Below are 15502 nucleotides of genomic sequence, written 5' to 3'. Positions count from 1 at the left end.
TCTTCTCAAGGGTTTGATATTGATATCAGATACTAGATTCTCCAATACCAATATGTGATTCTGTTACTTGTACCGACATCAGCATGCCTCCTTGTCTAATGGGCTCGTCCTGATATCGGCATCTGTCCTCGTCTCAGGGTTTGATGATGATATTGGATATCAGTTTTTTTGATATCCAACATGTAAATCGAAAATATTGTTTTAATCACTTATTCTAATAGCATGAACTTATAGTTAACATTTTCTGAATTAATCTCCTTTGTTTTAAAATATAAATACGCATTATTGCTAAGCTAAATGATTGTTATCCAATTAAGTTGATACATGCAAACTTTTGGGACACAAAAGCAAAATGCATTTACTCGATCGTTCCATATGAGACAATGGCTCCATAAAAAATAAAATGATATATAGATATCAATACTCTATGTGGATATCAGTTTTAGAATGTAATATCCAGTATTGGTGACCACTACATCCCAACACCTATAGTGCGCATCCTGATATATCATAAGTAGCGGGTATTCAACATATGTCCGATATCCAATTCTGGTATCTGAAATTGTCTGGATTCATCTGGATATTGGATCGATCAATATGGGGTATTGGACGTATATCAGACATGCAAACACCACCTGTGATACTATTGTGGGATCTTTAATTTTTGTGTAAGGCCAATCATGACTGAAAATTCATAATTAAGGAGGAGTGAGTGGATAGTTGTTAAATTTACCACATTGATATTTCAAATATGGTAAATTTAAATGTGTATACTTGTATATTTGTATGAACGCGTCCTTTTTGATCCTGTTATGCACTTTACAAAGTAAAATCATGCATATTATCGGTGTTTTAAAATAGTGTGGATGTATAGGCATTTACGTTATTGATGCATAAACATATTGTTTCTTTATTTAGATTAGTTTCAGATGAGTAAATCTAAAATTGTGTGGATGAAATGTACCCAGAAATGTGGAATTTTATGTGGTTTATATGTTTTGTGTATTTTTTAGAAAATATAGCTGAAGTTTGGGGGAGATCATATCTTAGGGTGAGTTGAGAGTTAGATATTCCCTTTTGGAAGAGTTAAGAGTGTGTGTGTAGGGTTGGTGTGTGTGTATGTGTGCAGGGTTGGTATGTATTTGTGTAGGGATGGTGTGCGTGCATGTGTGTTGGGTATGTATGTATATATGTATGTATGCATGTATGCATGTATGCATGTATGCATGTATGCATGTATGCATGTATGCATGTATGTATGTATGTATGTATGTATGTATGTCTGTATGTATGTATGTATGTATGTACGTAGTTATCTCACCAGTTCGGTAGGTATGTACGTATGCACGTATCTTACTATCTATGTATGTATGGTACTCTATGTATATATCTATCCATCTATTTATACATCTATTCACAGAATGTCATGTTTATCTATGTATATTTCTATACCAGTATAATTATGGATGCTAGAATCAGTACAGATGAAGTTATCTATCTATATATGCATCTATCTATCCTGTGATTGGAGAGAAATCCGTCAACGAGCGTCGTACTCTGTCTTGAGCTACAAGATTTTCTGGTATAAATCCCACCTTTCCCGGCCAATTTCTTGAGATTTAGAAACGAAGATATCAATTTCCCCCCTTTCAGGACCCACAGATTTCGCCGATCGTCCTCTCCAATGGCAATCGCACAAGAATCAAGGCCAGGCGATTGAATTCGAAGAGGGCATCTTGGAAGCAGCTGCCCAAATCCGGATTGTAATCGACGGAATTGAATAGGTTTTGCATCAAACCCCAGTTCATCCCCAAATTGCGGTTGCAATCGACAGAATTCGATAGGGCTTGCATCAAATCCCAGTTCATCCCCAAATTCCGCTTGCAATCGACACAATTCATTAGGGTTCGCATCAAATCCCTATAATTCATCCCGAAATTTCTTCGATTCCGATGGATACGAGATCTTCGAGCCGCGCGGAGGGCCCTTCTGCGGAGCCGCTGCTCGGATCAGACCCCGAAACCGACCGCGATCGCCGATTCCGCGTTAGAACGACGCTGCGCGGGGCTGCGCAGTTCCTGCGTCGAGCAAGCAGCAGAAGGGTGATGAGAGAGCCGTCGATGCTCGTGCGAGAGACCGCGGCGGAGCAGCTGGAAGAGCGGCGAAGCGATTGGGCTTACTCCAAGCCCGTCGTTGTTCTTGATCTTCTCTGGAATCTCGCGTTCGTTGCTGTGGCTGCCATCGTGTTGATTATCAGCCGGAATGAGTCGCCATCGATGCCTCTTAGGGTATGGATCGTGGGTTACGCTCTTCAGTGCATTCTGCACATGGTTTGTGTGTGTATGGAGTTCAAGCGTAGGCAAGATCTTGGATCTTCTTCTTCTTCTTCTTCCAACTCTGAAGGAGGTGAATCTAATCGTGGAGATTCGGATCGTAGCACTCCTCGTGAATTTGAGGAGGGTGAGTTCTTCGATCCTGATCAAGCCCAGGATGAGAGAACGAGGTACTATCGATCTCAGAATCCTTGAGAAGTTTATATTTTTTTGATTTCAGCTTAAATTTCTTGAATTTAAATCTAGTCGAAGGCTTGATTGCTCGTCCTGGCGGATGGATTGTTTATCTAGACACCGAAATTGAATCTAAACTTCGTAACGAATTGAACCTAACTAAGGTTTTTTGAGTGTAAAAGTAATGAAAAGTCAAACGCTCTTCCGGGTGCCTGGATTTTTGTTTAGCTATCCAATTCTAAACTAAGCTTTGAATTCTTTTTTTTTTATTTCAGCTTAAATTTCTTGAATTTGAATCTAGTCGAAGGCTTGATTGTTTATCTAGACACCGAAATTGAATCTAAACTTCGTAACGAATTGAACCTAACTAAGGTTTCTTGAGTGTAAAAGTAATGAAAAGTCAAACGCTCTTCCGGGTGCCTGGATTTTTGTTTAGCTATCCAATTCTAAACTAGGCCTTGAATTATTTTCTTTAGCTTTCTAAATTTTCCGAACCGTACCATGAATTCCATGATATGGGTTTTTTGAACTTCAGCTTTTAAAGCTTCTAGAACTAGGCACTTGCGTTTTTGTTATACTTATTATTGGGAATTGTTTTGTATATTTCTTATTTATACAAACAAATTCAATGGATTAGATAACTTCCACACACATGATTTTGGTAATTATACTAATATGTTTCTCTGCTACCGTATATACCAATAATTCATCTCCTTATTCATAGATTAAATCCTTGAATTTATACGTATTTAGAAACTTAATTTTTGATCTTGATTTTGCATGTTTCTCACCCATACCAGTTAACTGGAGCAATTAGTGGACTTCCATACACATATTATGGAGAAAAATAATAAATTTGTACACTTCTATCCAAAAATCCCATTAATTCATTTTTCTTTATGTCATTAATCCTATTATGCTAGTGTTTGCTGCCATTGGTGACGATGATGATCTTGTATTATCATTTTCCCTCTGTTAACCTCACCAGATGATGATGAAGTCGCCTTTTCCTTTGTCATTCTTATGGAGTAGGATAACGGTGACAATGACGGCATTGTCGCCATCACTCAAGCTGCAGAAAATGACGATTACAATGACGATTTTTTGCCATCATCTGCTATCACTAGCGCATCATTCAATTTTATGTCATTAATTATGATACTATAATGTCTTTAATATTGTCTGATTTATCCTCTGTTTTAACGTCAGTTTGACCAAGCATCTGGAGTCAGCAAACACAATGTTCTCGTTTATTTGGTGGATTATAGGATTCTACTGGGTGTCCACCGGAGGCCAATCCCTGACTCACGATGCATCCCAGCTTTACTGGTGGGGAAATTTTCTTTCAGTTATTAATTTTCCTTTTGAGTCTCGTTCCTCATTTATTAAAATCTAATCATGTTTTACGTTTTCCAGGCTTTGCATCGTGTTCCTAGCGTTTGATGTATTCTTTGTAGTCTTTTGTGTTGCGCTTGCGTGTATCATCGGCATTGCTGTTTGCTGTTGCCTGCCATGTATTATTGCCATTCTCTATGCTGTGGCAGATCAGGTATTCTTTTGTGGGATTAAAAAATCTATGAGTTTTTTCCATTAACAATGAAAATAATGAAAGGAGTAAGATCTGATCATAGTTAGGGGGCATTTTTTTTTGAAAGATTATTTGCTTTTGGAAAAATTTATGAACGCTTTTGGAGAAATTGAGCTTTGGTTAATACATGTTTTACCCTAGATCCTGGTAAGATCCCCATCATATCTAGGGGTATTTTAGTCATTCCCTCGCACAAGAGGGGTTCATTTTCATCATTTTTGGCCGGTAGGGGTATTTTGATCTTTTTAATATTTTCTTTTTTTTCTCTTTCAATACATGTAGTTTTCCCCTAAGAAGGGCATCAAAAAATTTATAGAAATTCTCTCTCTTTTGCTCTCTCTCTGTTGGAGGCGTGGCAATCCTACCAGAGTCCTCTACACTTCGAGAATTAACAGTCATACTGAATAATTATTAATTTAATATGTTTTTAGATTTAATATTATATAACTAAGGCGAACACTTGCATGATGTGCTGAAGAATTTATCATATTACATAAACTTCATTTTTCAGTCTCGCCGACTAGTAAATTTTCTCATTGTTTTTTTTTTGGTGTTGAGATTATGAATAATTGGCTCACTTATTTCTATTTATTTTTAGGAAGGAGCTTCGGATGAGGATATTAGTAAACTACCGAGGTATAAGTTTAGAAGATTTGGCGATGCTGATAAACTAGGGGGGGAGAGTTCTGGGCCATTCGGAGGAATGGTCGCTGGAAGTTCTTCCGAAGGGCCTATGGAACATGTTCTTTCGGAAGAGGATTCTGTAAGCAGCTGTTTTCAATTATTTTCAACTCTTTTGTTCCATAACTGCGTGTTAATGTATGAATATCATAATGTCGAAATCGATGTGTTTTGCTTTGAAAACTGATTTAGGGGAATATAAGTGCGAAATATCGAAAACTGAGATTGTAAAATGAAAAAGGTGTGCAACTGTATCCCATTTCCTTCATGGTTTGCCTCTTCTCTTGTGCACAATTCAGAAAATCTGTTCTTGGTCATTATTTTTGAAAGAACGGTGTATCACAAATTGATTTTGCGAAATTTGTAAACACATAATTATCCAATAACATCCCGTTTTCTTGATGGTTGTCGCCTCTTATTATGTTCATAATTATCATCAATATAAAACACTGACTATCATAAATTCGTTTATGAAACAATCTTAGAGGGTTTCTGAAGAACTAAATCTCATTTTCTTGATGAATTAAATCAATACTCTCTTAATATTTTAAATTTGTTGAAATTATTACTTTTTAAAAAAATTTGAGTTTCTAGGAATAAGATGAATTAGAATTCTGGGTTGATTTTCTCGTGGATCATTTAATATTTATGTTATTGGGGGTAACTTGTGGCTGCAGGAGTGCTGTATCTGTCTTTCCACCTACGAGGACGGGGCCGAGCTTCGCGGGCTCCCGTGTAACCACCATTTCCACACGTCATGCATAGACAAGTGGCTGTACATTAACGCGACTTGCCCGCTCTGCAAGTACAACATAAGGAAGAACGCCGCCGGGGACGAGGTCTAAAACGAGCCCTGCCCCCAAAAGCCGGTATTCTTTTCACCCGCTTTCTAAAGTTGAAAAAAGTTATGTTTATGTGCATATTCGACGTTCATGTCTTCCGGTTTGTGCGTTGTTTGCGAATGTCGCCTGCGCCGTTGTTGCCTTTTCTCTGTATAGTGAATGTGCATGTGAGGTTGAGGTTGACTTGCTGTGTTAAGATGAAACTCGAGAGGTTTAGTATTGGAGATGGTATCTTGGCTTTATGCCGTGATCACTTCATTATCAACATTATTTATGCTTTTGATCTAATGTTTTTGAGAATCATTAGAGGAGAAAGCTGTGGCAGCTTAGTGCAGGTGGCCCAGTGACAAGGAAGTGCCTATTTCTTCTCTCGCTCTGTCCTATACCGCCCCCTCTCTTTCCCATTCTTTCTCTCTCCATCTCTCTCCTCTCCTTCCCCCCTCTGTTTATCTCACAATATATCTATATCTCTCCATCCTCACTCTCCTTTCTTTCTCTCTCTCCCCCCTCCCTCTCCATCTCTCTCTCCTCTATTCATCCCTCCCTCTCCCCCTCCATCTCTATCTCATCTATTCATCCCTCTCTCCCTTTCTCTCTCTATCCTCCCTCTCCCCCTTCATTTCTCTCTCTTCTATTCATCCCTCTCTCCTTCCCTCTCTCTCTATCCTCCGTCCACTTCATTTTTGTATCTCTTCTATTCCTCCCTCCCTCTCTCTCTCCTTCTCTATCCTCCCTCTCCCCCTCCATCTCTCTCACTCTTTTATTCATCCCCCTCACTCCCTCCATCTCTCTCTCTTTATCCTCCTTCCCCTTCATTTTTATCTCATCTATTCATCCCTCTCTTCCTTTCTCTCTCTCTATCCTCCCTCTCCCCCTTCATTTCTCTCTCTTCTATTCATCCCTCCTCCCTCTCTCTCTATCCTCCTTCCCCTTCATTTTTGTATCTCTTCTATTCATCCCTCCCTCTTTCTCTCCTTCTCTATCCTCCCTCTCCCCCTCCATCTCTCTCACTCTTTTATTCATCCCCCTCACTCCCTCCATCTCTCTCTCTATCCTCCTTCCCCTTCATTTTTATCTCTTCTATTCATCCCTCCCTCTCTCTCTCCTTCTCTATCCTTCCTCTCCCCCTCCATCTCTCTCACTCTTTTATTCATCCCCCTCACTCCCTCCATCTTTCTCTCTCTCTTTGTCTTCTATCCGTCCCTCCATCCCTCTCGCTTTCCCTCTCAATCCTCCCTCTCCCCTTCCATTTCTCTCTCTTCTATTCATCCCTCCTCCCTCTCTCTATATCCTCCTTCCCCTCCATTTGTATCTCTTCTATTCATCCCTCCCTCTCTCTCACTCTTTCTATATCCTCCCTCTCCCCTCCATCTCTCTCACTCCCTCCATCTCTCTCTCTCTCTCTCTCTTCTATTCATCCCTCCCTCCCTCTCGCATTCTCTCTCTATCTCCCTCCCGCTATCTCTCCATCCTCCATCTCTCTCTCTTCTATCCATATCTCCCTCCCTCTATCTAACCTCCCTCTCCCCTTCCAACTCTCTCTCTCTCTCTCTCTCCTATTCATCCCTTCCTCTTCCCCTTCCTCCCTCTCTCTTCCATTGATCCGTCCCTCCCTTTTTTTTCTATCCTCCACCCTTCATATCTCTCTCTCTCTCTCTTCTATTCATCCATCCTCACTCCCTCCCTCCCTCCCTCCATATCTCTCTCTCTCTATCCTCTCGTTCCCCCTCCATTTCTCCCTCTTCTTTTCATTCCCCCTCTCCTCTCTCTCTCTCTCTCTCTCTCTATCCTCTCGTTCCCCCTCCATTTCTCTCTCTTCTGTTCATCCCTCCAGTCCTCTCTCTCTCTCTCTATCCTCTCGCTCCCCCTCCATTTCTCTCTCTTCTATTCATCCCTCCAGTCCTCTCTCTCTCTCTATCCTCTTGCTCCCCCTCCATTTCTCTCTCTTCTATTCATCCCTCCAGTCCTCTCTCTCTCTCTCTATCCTCTCGCTCCCCCTCCCTTTCTCTCTCTTCTATTCATCCCTCCAGTCCTCTCTCTCTCTATCCTCTCGCTCCCTCTCCATTTCTTTTTCTTCTATTCATCCCTCCGTCCCTCTCTCTCTCCCTCTCTCTCTCTCTCTTTCCTCCCTCCTCCCCTCCATATATATGTATATGTATATATATATCTCTTTTCTATTTTTTTTTTTGAAGAAAATAGGGCAGACCACCCGAAACCGGTGGCCCACCTCTCTCTCTCTTTTCTATTCATCCCTCTTATAGTGCTGGATCTTCCTGGACGGAGTAGGGACAGGAGGGGACGAATATTGTCCCGTCCTACGTCTCAATTTTTGGATGTTTGTGCAAATTGTCCCGTCCAGGAGTTTGTCCCATACTACTATACTTTGTCCACATCCAGTCTTAGTCCAAATCGTCCCGTCCCATGTCTGGGACGAAAAAACAGGCCGCTGGAAACCCATTGAAGTACCCACTCCTCTCTCGCCATCTCTTGTTTTTTTGTTAGTTTGATGCTTTTGATCCGCCCCCATCTAGTCGAAGATCTATGTACATCTCTGGGTTGCTATTCCGTTTTCTGGGATTTATTCTCCCTTCTGATCTCGTGATTTGGTTCGTCTTGACTGTGGAAAAGGTAATCAGGCTTGGGAAATTTCTGACACTGATCAGTTGTTTCTTGAGTTCGATTGATCGAGCTGTCTGAAAAGGTCGTATTGATGTGTAGTCCAATTGGGTAACTGAGATCGGTCTTCTTGATTTGTCAGAGCTCTGGGTCCTTTGATCTTTTCCTGCTTTGTTGCGCGATTGTGATCGTTCTTTTAGATGCTATCCCGCCGATTGCCGTCGCCCGATAATGCTGCTGCAAATTCCTAGCATTTTAGAAGTCTGTAGTATTTTCTGACTTGCTTTTCTAGCCCTCAACTTGAAATAGTGGACGTAACATGCATCGTTTCTGCAGTCGTGAAATTAGCTTGCTCTCTGTGATGTCTTCTCAATCGTCCTAGCCTTCAACTGATTTCTTCCTTTGATTTGTTGACGTCATGGAGGGATCGCTCATTTTTCTTTGTATATAAAACATTAGTTCATCTGTCGTCGGGCAAATGTACTTCCAATCGGTGGAAAGCTCAAGTAAATCAACAAAAAAATTTCATCCTTCCCTTACTGTCCCTCGTCCGAGGTCTCAGGACAGGACGGTTTTTTCGTCCCAGGACAAATTTCTGTCCTGTTCTTCATCCGACCTCGCTGATGGGACGATCTTTTTGTCTTGGGATGAAAAAACCGTCCCGTCCCTTTCTCTCTCTTCTATTCATCCCTCCCTCCCTTTTTCTCTCTCTATGCTCCCTCTCCCCCTCCATCTCTCCTTTTATTCCTCCCTCTCTCTCTCTCTATCCTTCCTCTCCCCCTCCATTTATCTCTCTTCTATTCATCCCTCCCTCCCTCTCTCGCGTTCTCTATCCTCCCTCTCTCCCTCCATCTCCCCTCTATCATCCGGCCCTCTCTCTATCCTCCTCCTCCCCCTCCATATCTCTCTCTCTCATCTATTCATCCATACCTCTCTCTCTCTCTCTATCCTCCCTCTCCCCCTCCATCTCTCTCTCTCTCTCTCTCTCTCTCTCTCTCTCTTTCTCTCCTATTTATCTCTTCCTCTTCCCCGTACCATCTCTCTCTGTATCCTCTCTATCCCCCTCCATCTCTCTCTCGCCTATTCATCTCTTCCTCTTCCCCTATATCTCTCTCTATATCCTCTCTATCCCCCTCCATATATATATCTTCTGTTCATCCCTACCTCTCTCTCTCTCTCTCCTATTCATCCCTTCCCCTTCCCCTCTCTCTCTCTCTCTCTCCCCTATTCATCCCTTCCTCTTCCCCTCCCTCTCTCTCTCTCTCTCTCTCTCTCTCTCTCTCTCTCTTCTATTCATCCCTCTCTCCCTCCCCTTCTCTATCCTCCCTATCCCCCTCACTCTCTTTCTGCCGTTTGAATCTTCCTGAGCTCAATGATCTTGATTTTGATATTGCGGAGTTGTTCCGATGCATATTCTGATGCTCTTGCTTCTCTACTGAGATGAAGTTTGAAGGGGATGAAGCCCCGAAATATTGAAGAAATATGAAAAGCTTGGAGGTCTTTTTAGAGGAAAAAATTGATGGGTCTGATGGGAATATTGTTGAATAAAATATGAATTTTATATTGATAAATATTTCTACCCTTTTCATATGTATAATAACCAAAGCCATCTTTGCTAACATTTTATACGTAACAAGGATTAACACAATTTGGACCACTCAAGTGCTCTATCTCAATAGATCCTAAAAGAGAGTTATGAAATTATTCTTAACAACTCATGCATATACTTATTAGAAAATATTAAAAGTTTATCTATTCTTATGTAATGTGTTCAGCAATCATAATTCTTTTGAACATGTATTTAGGTGAATAAGGTCATAATTCAGCCCGTTTACCCGGCTTACTCTCCTTCAAAGGGAAGTTATTATGTTCAATTATTTTTCTAAGATCTCACATTTCACACATCATTATCTACCTGGTCCATCAACATCTTGATAATTGCCTTGGTCATTTGGTCTTATGAAATGTGTTAATCCCATGGATCTATTCTTATTATTTCACACATCATTATCCCGCAAGCTTGATGCTTGACATGTTGACTTGGAAATTGATGGGGCTATTCTTGCTCATTATCCCATGGATGCTTAAAATGATCATTTGACAAATGATAATGTGACAGATAAATATGATTGTACCTTTTTCACTAAGAAATAGTTATCTTCACTAGAATGATAAGATATACAATATCACATCTGAGAAGCATAAAAGTGACATCCAATGATAGGAGTCTCTTGGTGCTGGTCATAACAGTTATGCTTCAGAGTTTTTATAAAGTTGAAAAACTTGAAGAATAATTTATCCTATTGAAACTGTATTGATGAATTAGAAGAATTTTGAATTACGAAGTACTTATAATATTTATTATAATTTCATTAATGAGATATTATTGTAATATGATTCATTTATAATATAAAAATAGTATATGAAGAAACTTTGAAAGTCATGGTGAGTTTCATTATAAAGATCTTTATTGTTATCATGACTTAATATCTACTTACAGAACTTCTAATTTGGACTTAATACCTACATCAATGCCCTTTTATATATTGTAAGTACAAATTAAAGACATTCATTCAACTCTAAGTGCACTAGGAAATAGTGAGGCCTAAATCAGGTTGTACATATATTTACGGAATTGAACTCATTATCCATAAAACAAAATAAATACTAATGTAAAATTGCTGAGGATAAAGTCATACGTATAAGGTGTTACCTAGTGATAAAAAGATACCTCTAGACAGTGGTAAACACAGGTTTTAAATTATTATGATTAGCCATCCAGAGGTGGTTAATCCAAATCATATTGTTAATGTTGATTGTCTACAAATAAATATATCATTAAAAGTGAATAAAAAGTAAAGAATGATGTGTAGTTATCTAAATATATAAAAATGATTTCCCTATTGAGAGTTTTCTTCTTCAGTACAAAAACTCAAATCTGAAAAAAATGATTTTTAATTTTAACAATAATTCAACTTAAATTCCATTAGTTATATAAGGGATTTTTACTAGCCGAACTTACTCCCAAACTTTAAAGGAAGCTATCGCCTTTACTTAAAGCATACAGGAAATCTTGTTTCCCCTTTTCAATCTTTTTAAAATGCTAGACTTTTATTGAATGAAATCACTAAAATATGTCACATGACATCATTTTCAATCACTTGATATTGCATTCTCATACCAAAAAAAATTCTAGTTTTTTTTTCTTTGCACTTGATTATTTAGATTCACTCAGTGTTATTAATAACACGTACACAAAAAATTTACCATTATAAAAAATATGGGTTTGAACATTAAACGTTACATTTTTATTAGTATCATGTAGATAACACTACATTGCATTTTGAAAGAAAAATAAGGTTTTGCTGATGGATTTAGGACCTGTAAGTATTTTATTTATGGTTGGATGTTGTAGTCATAGTCTCAGTTTATAGTAAAGACCTATATCTTGAAGTTTGTTCTTGTCTCAGTCTGGTCTAGTTCTGTCCCAGTCTAGTTCCACTCCAGTCAGGTTGATTAGTCAACATCAAAGTCAAAGTAGAATAGTTGAAATAAAAAAATTGCCATTATAAGAGGATACACATAAAGTGGTCTTTCTTAAATGATGCTTCCTAGCTGACATTGGCTCCATTCAGTTCTTGCTCTGCATCCATCATGGCATCACTTAGGTGGGGACGCAAGGCCCTGATGAATTTCAGAGATTATCACTCACTCGTGCATGTTTTTCAGTGTTGACAAACACATTGGTCCCTGGCATCAACGTTTATGTTGGCGGAACCTGAGGGGTGGGAAAGTCTTCAGGCTGTTGAACAACAATCACCCTATTTCTCTCTCTTCCCCACGTCCACACATACAATTCATCATGAGGGTGAACTTATGCACCATGAATCTAGATATGTCATTAAAAATGTTAGTTAAATAGGCTAATTTCTGTAGAGAGGGATTCTTTGGTGATTTTGTGGAACATAACTTTATATGGATCATGGAAAGAGGGAGGGTGGGGAGTGGTGAACATAGGCGGAGAGTAACTGGGCAAGAGTGGAACAGAGAGTGGAAGCGAGCAACAGGGAGTCATGTTTTTATAACATTTATAATATCAATTTTTTTGGGGTATGAAATATAAATATATTTTAATAAATATAGTTGACCCATTCGGTGTGATGTCCAAACAGGTGCGAGACCAACTGTCTCAATTTGGTCTGATATGAGCAAAATTTGGTCCAAAATAGAAAACCCAAATTTTATTTCGCCACTTACTTTGGTTTACAATTATTTTTCAATCCTGATTTTTAACATAATTCATCAACTTTACGCCTTGGAGAAAAGAGATTATCAGTACACCATGTATCATATTAATATTTCAGCATGCCACTACATAGCTGTTCTACTCTTATACATAAATAACTGCATAACATTTTTCCCTGCATGATGTCATGCAAAAATAAATTAAGAATTTTTTTTCTACTATTATGTCCGCACAGCTGTTGCTCGCAATTCAGATTCTTATGCATTTGTGATTCATTAGCTTTTACTCTAGGGTGGAGAATATCTACCTACAATGAGTTCAAGGTTGTCTTATTAATAATTCATGTTTGGTATACATGAATATTAATTATTTTTAAAATTATAAATAAATTTATAAATGGAGAAATTATAATATTATCTTCAGAACTCCTATGCGAGAAAAAATATTAGTGTGACTTAGTAACCAGTTCCAACTTTGAAGCATATAAAATAATCATGTGCATTTTGAGGGACGAGTATATATTAAGAGTTGGCATTATATATTAAGAGTATAAATAATCATCTTTCCACAAGCCATTATCTTATACGGAGGAAAATCATCCCTTCCCTCACAAATTCATGAAAAATCCATGGAAAATACATTTATTGTTTGTTTTCAGAATTTTATTTATACTTCTCCTATTAAATACAGAGATTCTAGGGTTCAGAGATAGATACAGAATTTTATACATACAATTTTTAGCAGGGGTTCCTTAAAATAATGTACACGGTGTTGATGTCAAATGTGGACTCCTTGGAGAATATCACTCAAATACTAAGCTCCTAGCCATATTACCCATCTCAAACAATTGTAAGATTGTAATGAAAATTCCTTATTAAAAATCACCTAGAATGAGGTATAGTTTTATCAGATTCATGTGGATGAGGATGGTGGAGTGATGAAACTATCAATTTGAGTTTTTCGTACTTTGACAAGTTTATGATCCCTAAAAAAGACGTTCATCTATTCCAAGTGTATTTAACCAATGTGAACAATTAAAAATGGTAAGGAAATCAGGGTATTTCGTACGTGCATATCATATAATTAGAACCATAAACTATTTGTATGTAATTAAAACGAAACTTTCAATAAACCCATATAATCATGTGATAGACTACACTGTCCATCACAAATGTGTTGATCAAATCAAGCATTGATCATTAGAATGCAGCAAAATCATTACCCATTCTCCTAACAGCATGCCAGATAACAGCTTTGACATAAAGATTAAATTTTTTATCTGATAAAAATTTAAGAAAAAAATGATCATGAAAACTAATGCAAACATATAAAATTTATATATATCTATAATTCCACTTTACATTCTATCAGATGAATAGAGGAAAAAAGATACTTATAATTAATTGAGCTAGTTGAGAGTATATTGAGTATATTCAAACATTACACTGCTTGCTTATTTCAGAGATTAAAGTTTCAAAGGGATATGCAAATGAGCTACAATATGTCTCTTCAGTTTTCATACATTTAAGGAATATTCACGTGCTTGAACATAATGAGTATATTCAAACATTACACTGCTTGCTTATTTTAGAAATTGAAGTTTGAAAGAGATATGCAAATGAGCTGCAGCATTTTTCTTCAGTTTTCACACATTTAAGGAATATTCATGCGCTTGAACATAGTGATAAGCTTGGGAATTTTTTGAAAAAAGATACAATAATGAAGCGATACTTTGTTTTTTACCCTCTGATTTGAAGAACACATTTGAGGGGACTGCCCCAATTAACCCCTCAACATTTTGCCCAGGGGGCCCATGATTTAACCCTTCAGAGACCCCTTGTAAAGAAGATTGAAATATATATTTTGGAGGACTAAGCACACAATACCATCTCTTGAAAACCCCTAAATGATCCCTCCAAACCAAGTAATTTAGTGTCTTCAGTTATGATGAGTTTAGGTAATCAAAGATCACCAAGACCAGTAGCAAATTTAAAGAGAAGTTGGATGCTGTTGCAGAAGGACATAATCATTCAAAATGTTAGTATGTCTGTTGTTTTTTCCCTTTCAATAACTCTTTGTTGCTATCAGCTTACTTATGGCTTAGACCATTCCGACCTGTTTACAATATTTTGTCAATCTTTTATTCTGACATTTAATTAATTACGAAGTTGAATTCTTTCTTGTACATTTCTAGCACAACTCAATTTTTCTATATTTCTATAAGTGTTATGTGTCTTTTCTCAATACACAGAATAGTCAATGTTTTGACCCATGAACCTAGGCTTGATCCCAAATATTTCTATTGGAGAATTTAAATCATGTAGACAAGGTAACCAACAGTCATTGGCGGGTCAGAGTAGACTTTGTTTGCGGGTGCATAAGAATATTGATTTTAATGACTTAACCTATAATTATTTTAATTCTACAAGGCGTATCTTATATGTATTTTCTCATTTTGATTCACTTACATACTGAGCACATACATTATGAATATTTACTCAAACCTAGACTTTGTCCTAAATATTTCCATTGAAGAATTTGAAAAATAAATATGAGTCAGAGTAACATAAATTATCTTACCCGCCAAAACATTCTACCACAAGATAATGTTCTTTTCTAGGGGGTAACCACAAACACAGTTTGAACCAAATTCTTCAATCAGGTTTATGAAATATTAGCCAGTTTTATGATCTCCATCATGATAGGATCCTAGGAGTAGTTTAGTCATGTTAGCCCACAGGGGCATTCTAGTCATTTGCTATTATGTATTTCCCTTTAAATAGGGATGCCCTTTAGGAGGCAGCCAAGAAAGAAGTAGAATGAAGTAGTGCCTTGTCTCCCCCTCCTCTCGTCTAGGCCTGGTCTCCCTCTCTCCCTCTACGATCCCCGTCCTCGAGATCCTCTCTTCCTCACCGCATCTCCAGGCAGCTCGTCCCCGGCCGAGCCCCAACCCTCTGCTCGGCCCGCCCTCTACCATTCCCGTTTCACCTCTCTACCCCGGGAACTTCTACCTCTCATCGCC

The 15502-nt window shown here is 38.2% G+C and overlaps 1 protein-coding gene across 1 annotated transcript; it reads left to right on the top strand.

The window, feature by feature from the left end:
- The first annotated feature begins 1453 nt into the window (after positions 1 to 1453).
- On the top strand, positions 1454 to 5871 carry LOC144716570 (E3 ubiquitin-protein ligase At1g12760-like). The gene is made up of 6 exons (XM_078591726.1): positions 1454 to 1582; positions 1654 to 2503; positions 3717 to 3836; positions 3924 to 4056; positions 4694 to 4858; positions 5454 to 5871. Exons 2-6 carry the CDS (start codon positions 1953 to 1955, stop codon positions 5619 to 5621), a joined length of 1137 nt encoding a protein of 378 aa, XP_078447852.1. The 5' UTR covers positions 1454 to 1582; positions 1654 to 1952; the 3' UTR covers positions 5622 to 5871.
- The last annotated feature ends 9631 nt before the right edge of the window (positions 5872 to 15502 follow it).

The sequence above is a fragment of the Wolffia australiana genome, chromosome 2 (assembly GCF_029677425.1).
Source record: "Wolffia australiana isolate 7733 chromosome 2, ASM2967742v1".
Lineage (NCBI taxonomy): Eukaryota > Viridiplantae > Streptophyta > Magnoliopsida > Alismatales > Araceae > Wolffia > Wolffia australiana.
Note: the sequence above shows the minus strand (reverse complement) of the source record. Positions and strands in the feature narration are given on the sequence as shown.

Excerpts from the sequence above, each read along its gene's own strand:
- LOC144716570 (XM_078591726.1), top strand. The coding sequence starts at position 1,953 with ATGGATACGAGATCTTCGAGCCGCGCGGAGGGCCCTTCTGCGGAGCCG. Across the intron at positions 3,837-3,923 it reads GATGCATCCCAGCTTTACTG|GCTTTGCATCGTGTTCCTAG; the intron begins GTGGGGAAATTT and ends TACGTTTTCCAG. Across the intron at positions 4,057-4,693 it reads TCTATGCTGTGGCAGATCAG|GAAGGAGCTTCGGATGAGGA; the intron begins GTATTCTTTTGT and ends ATTTATTTTTAG.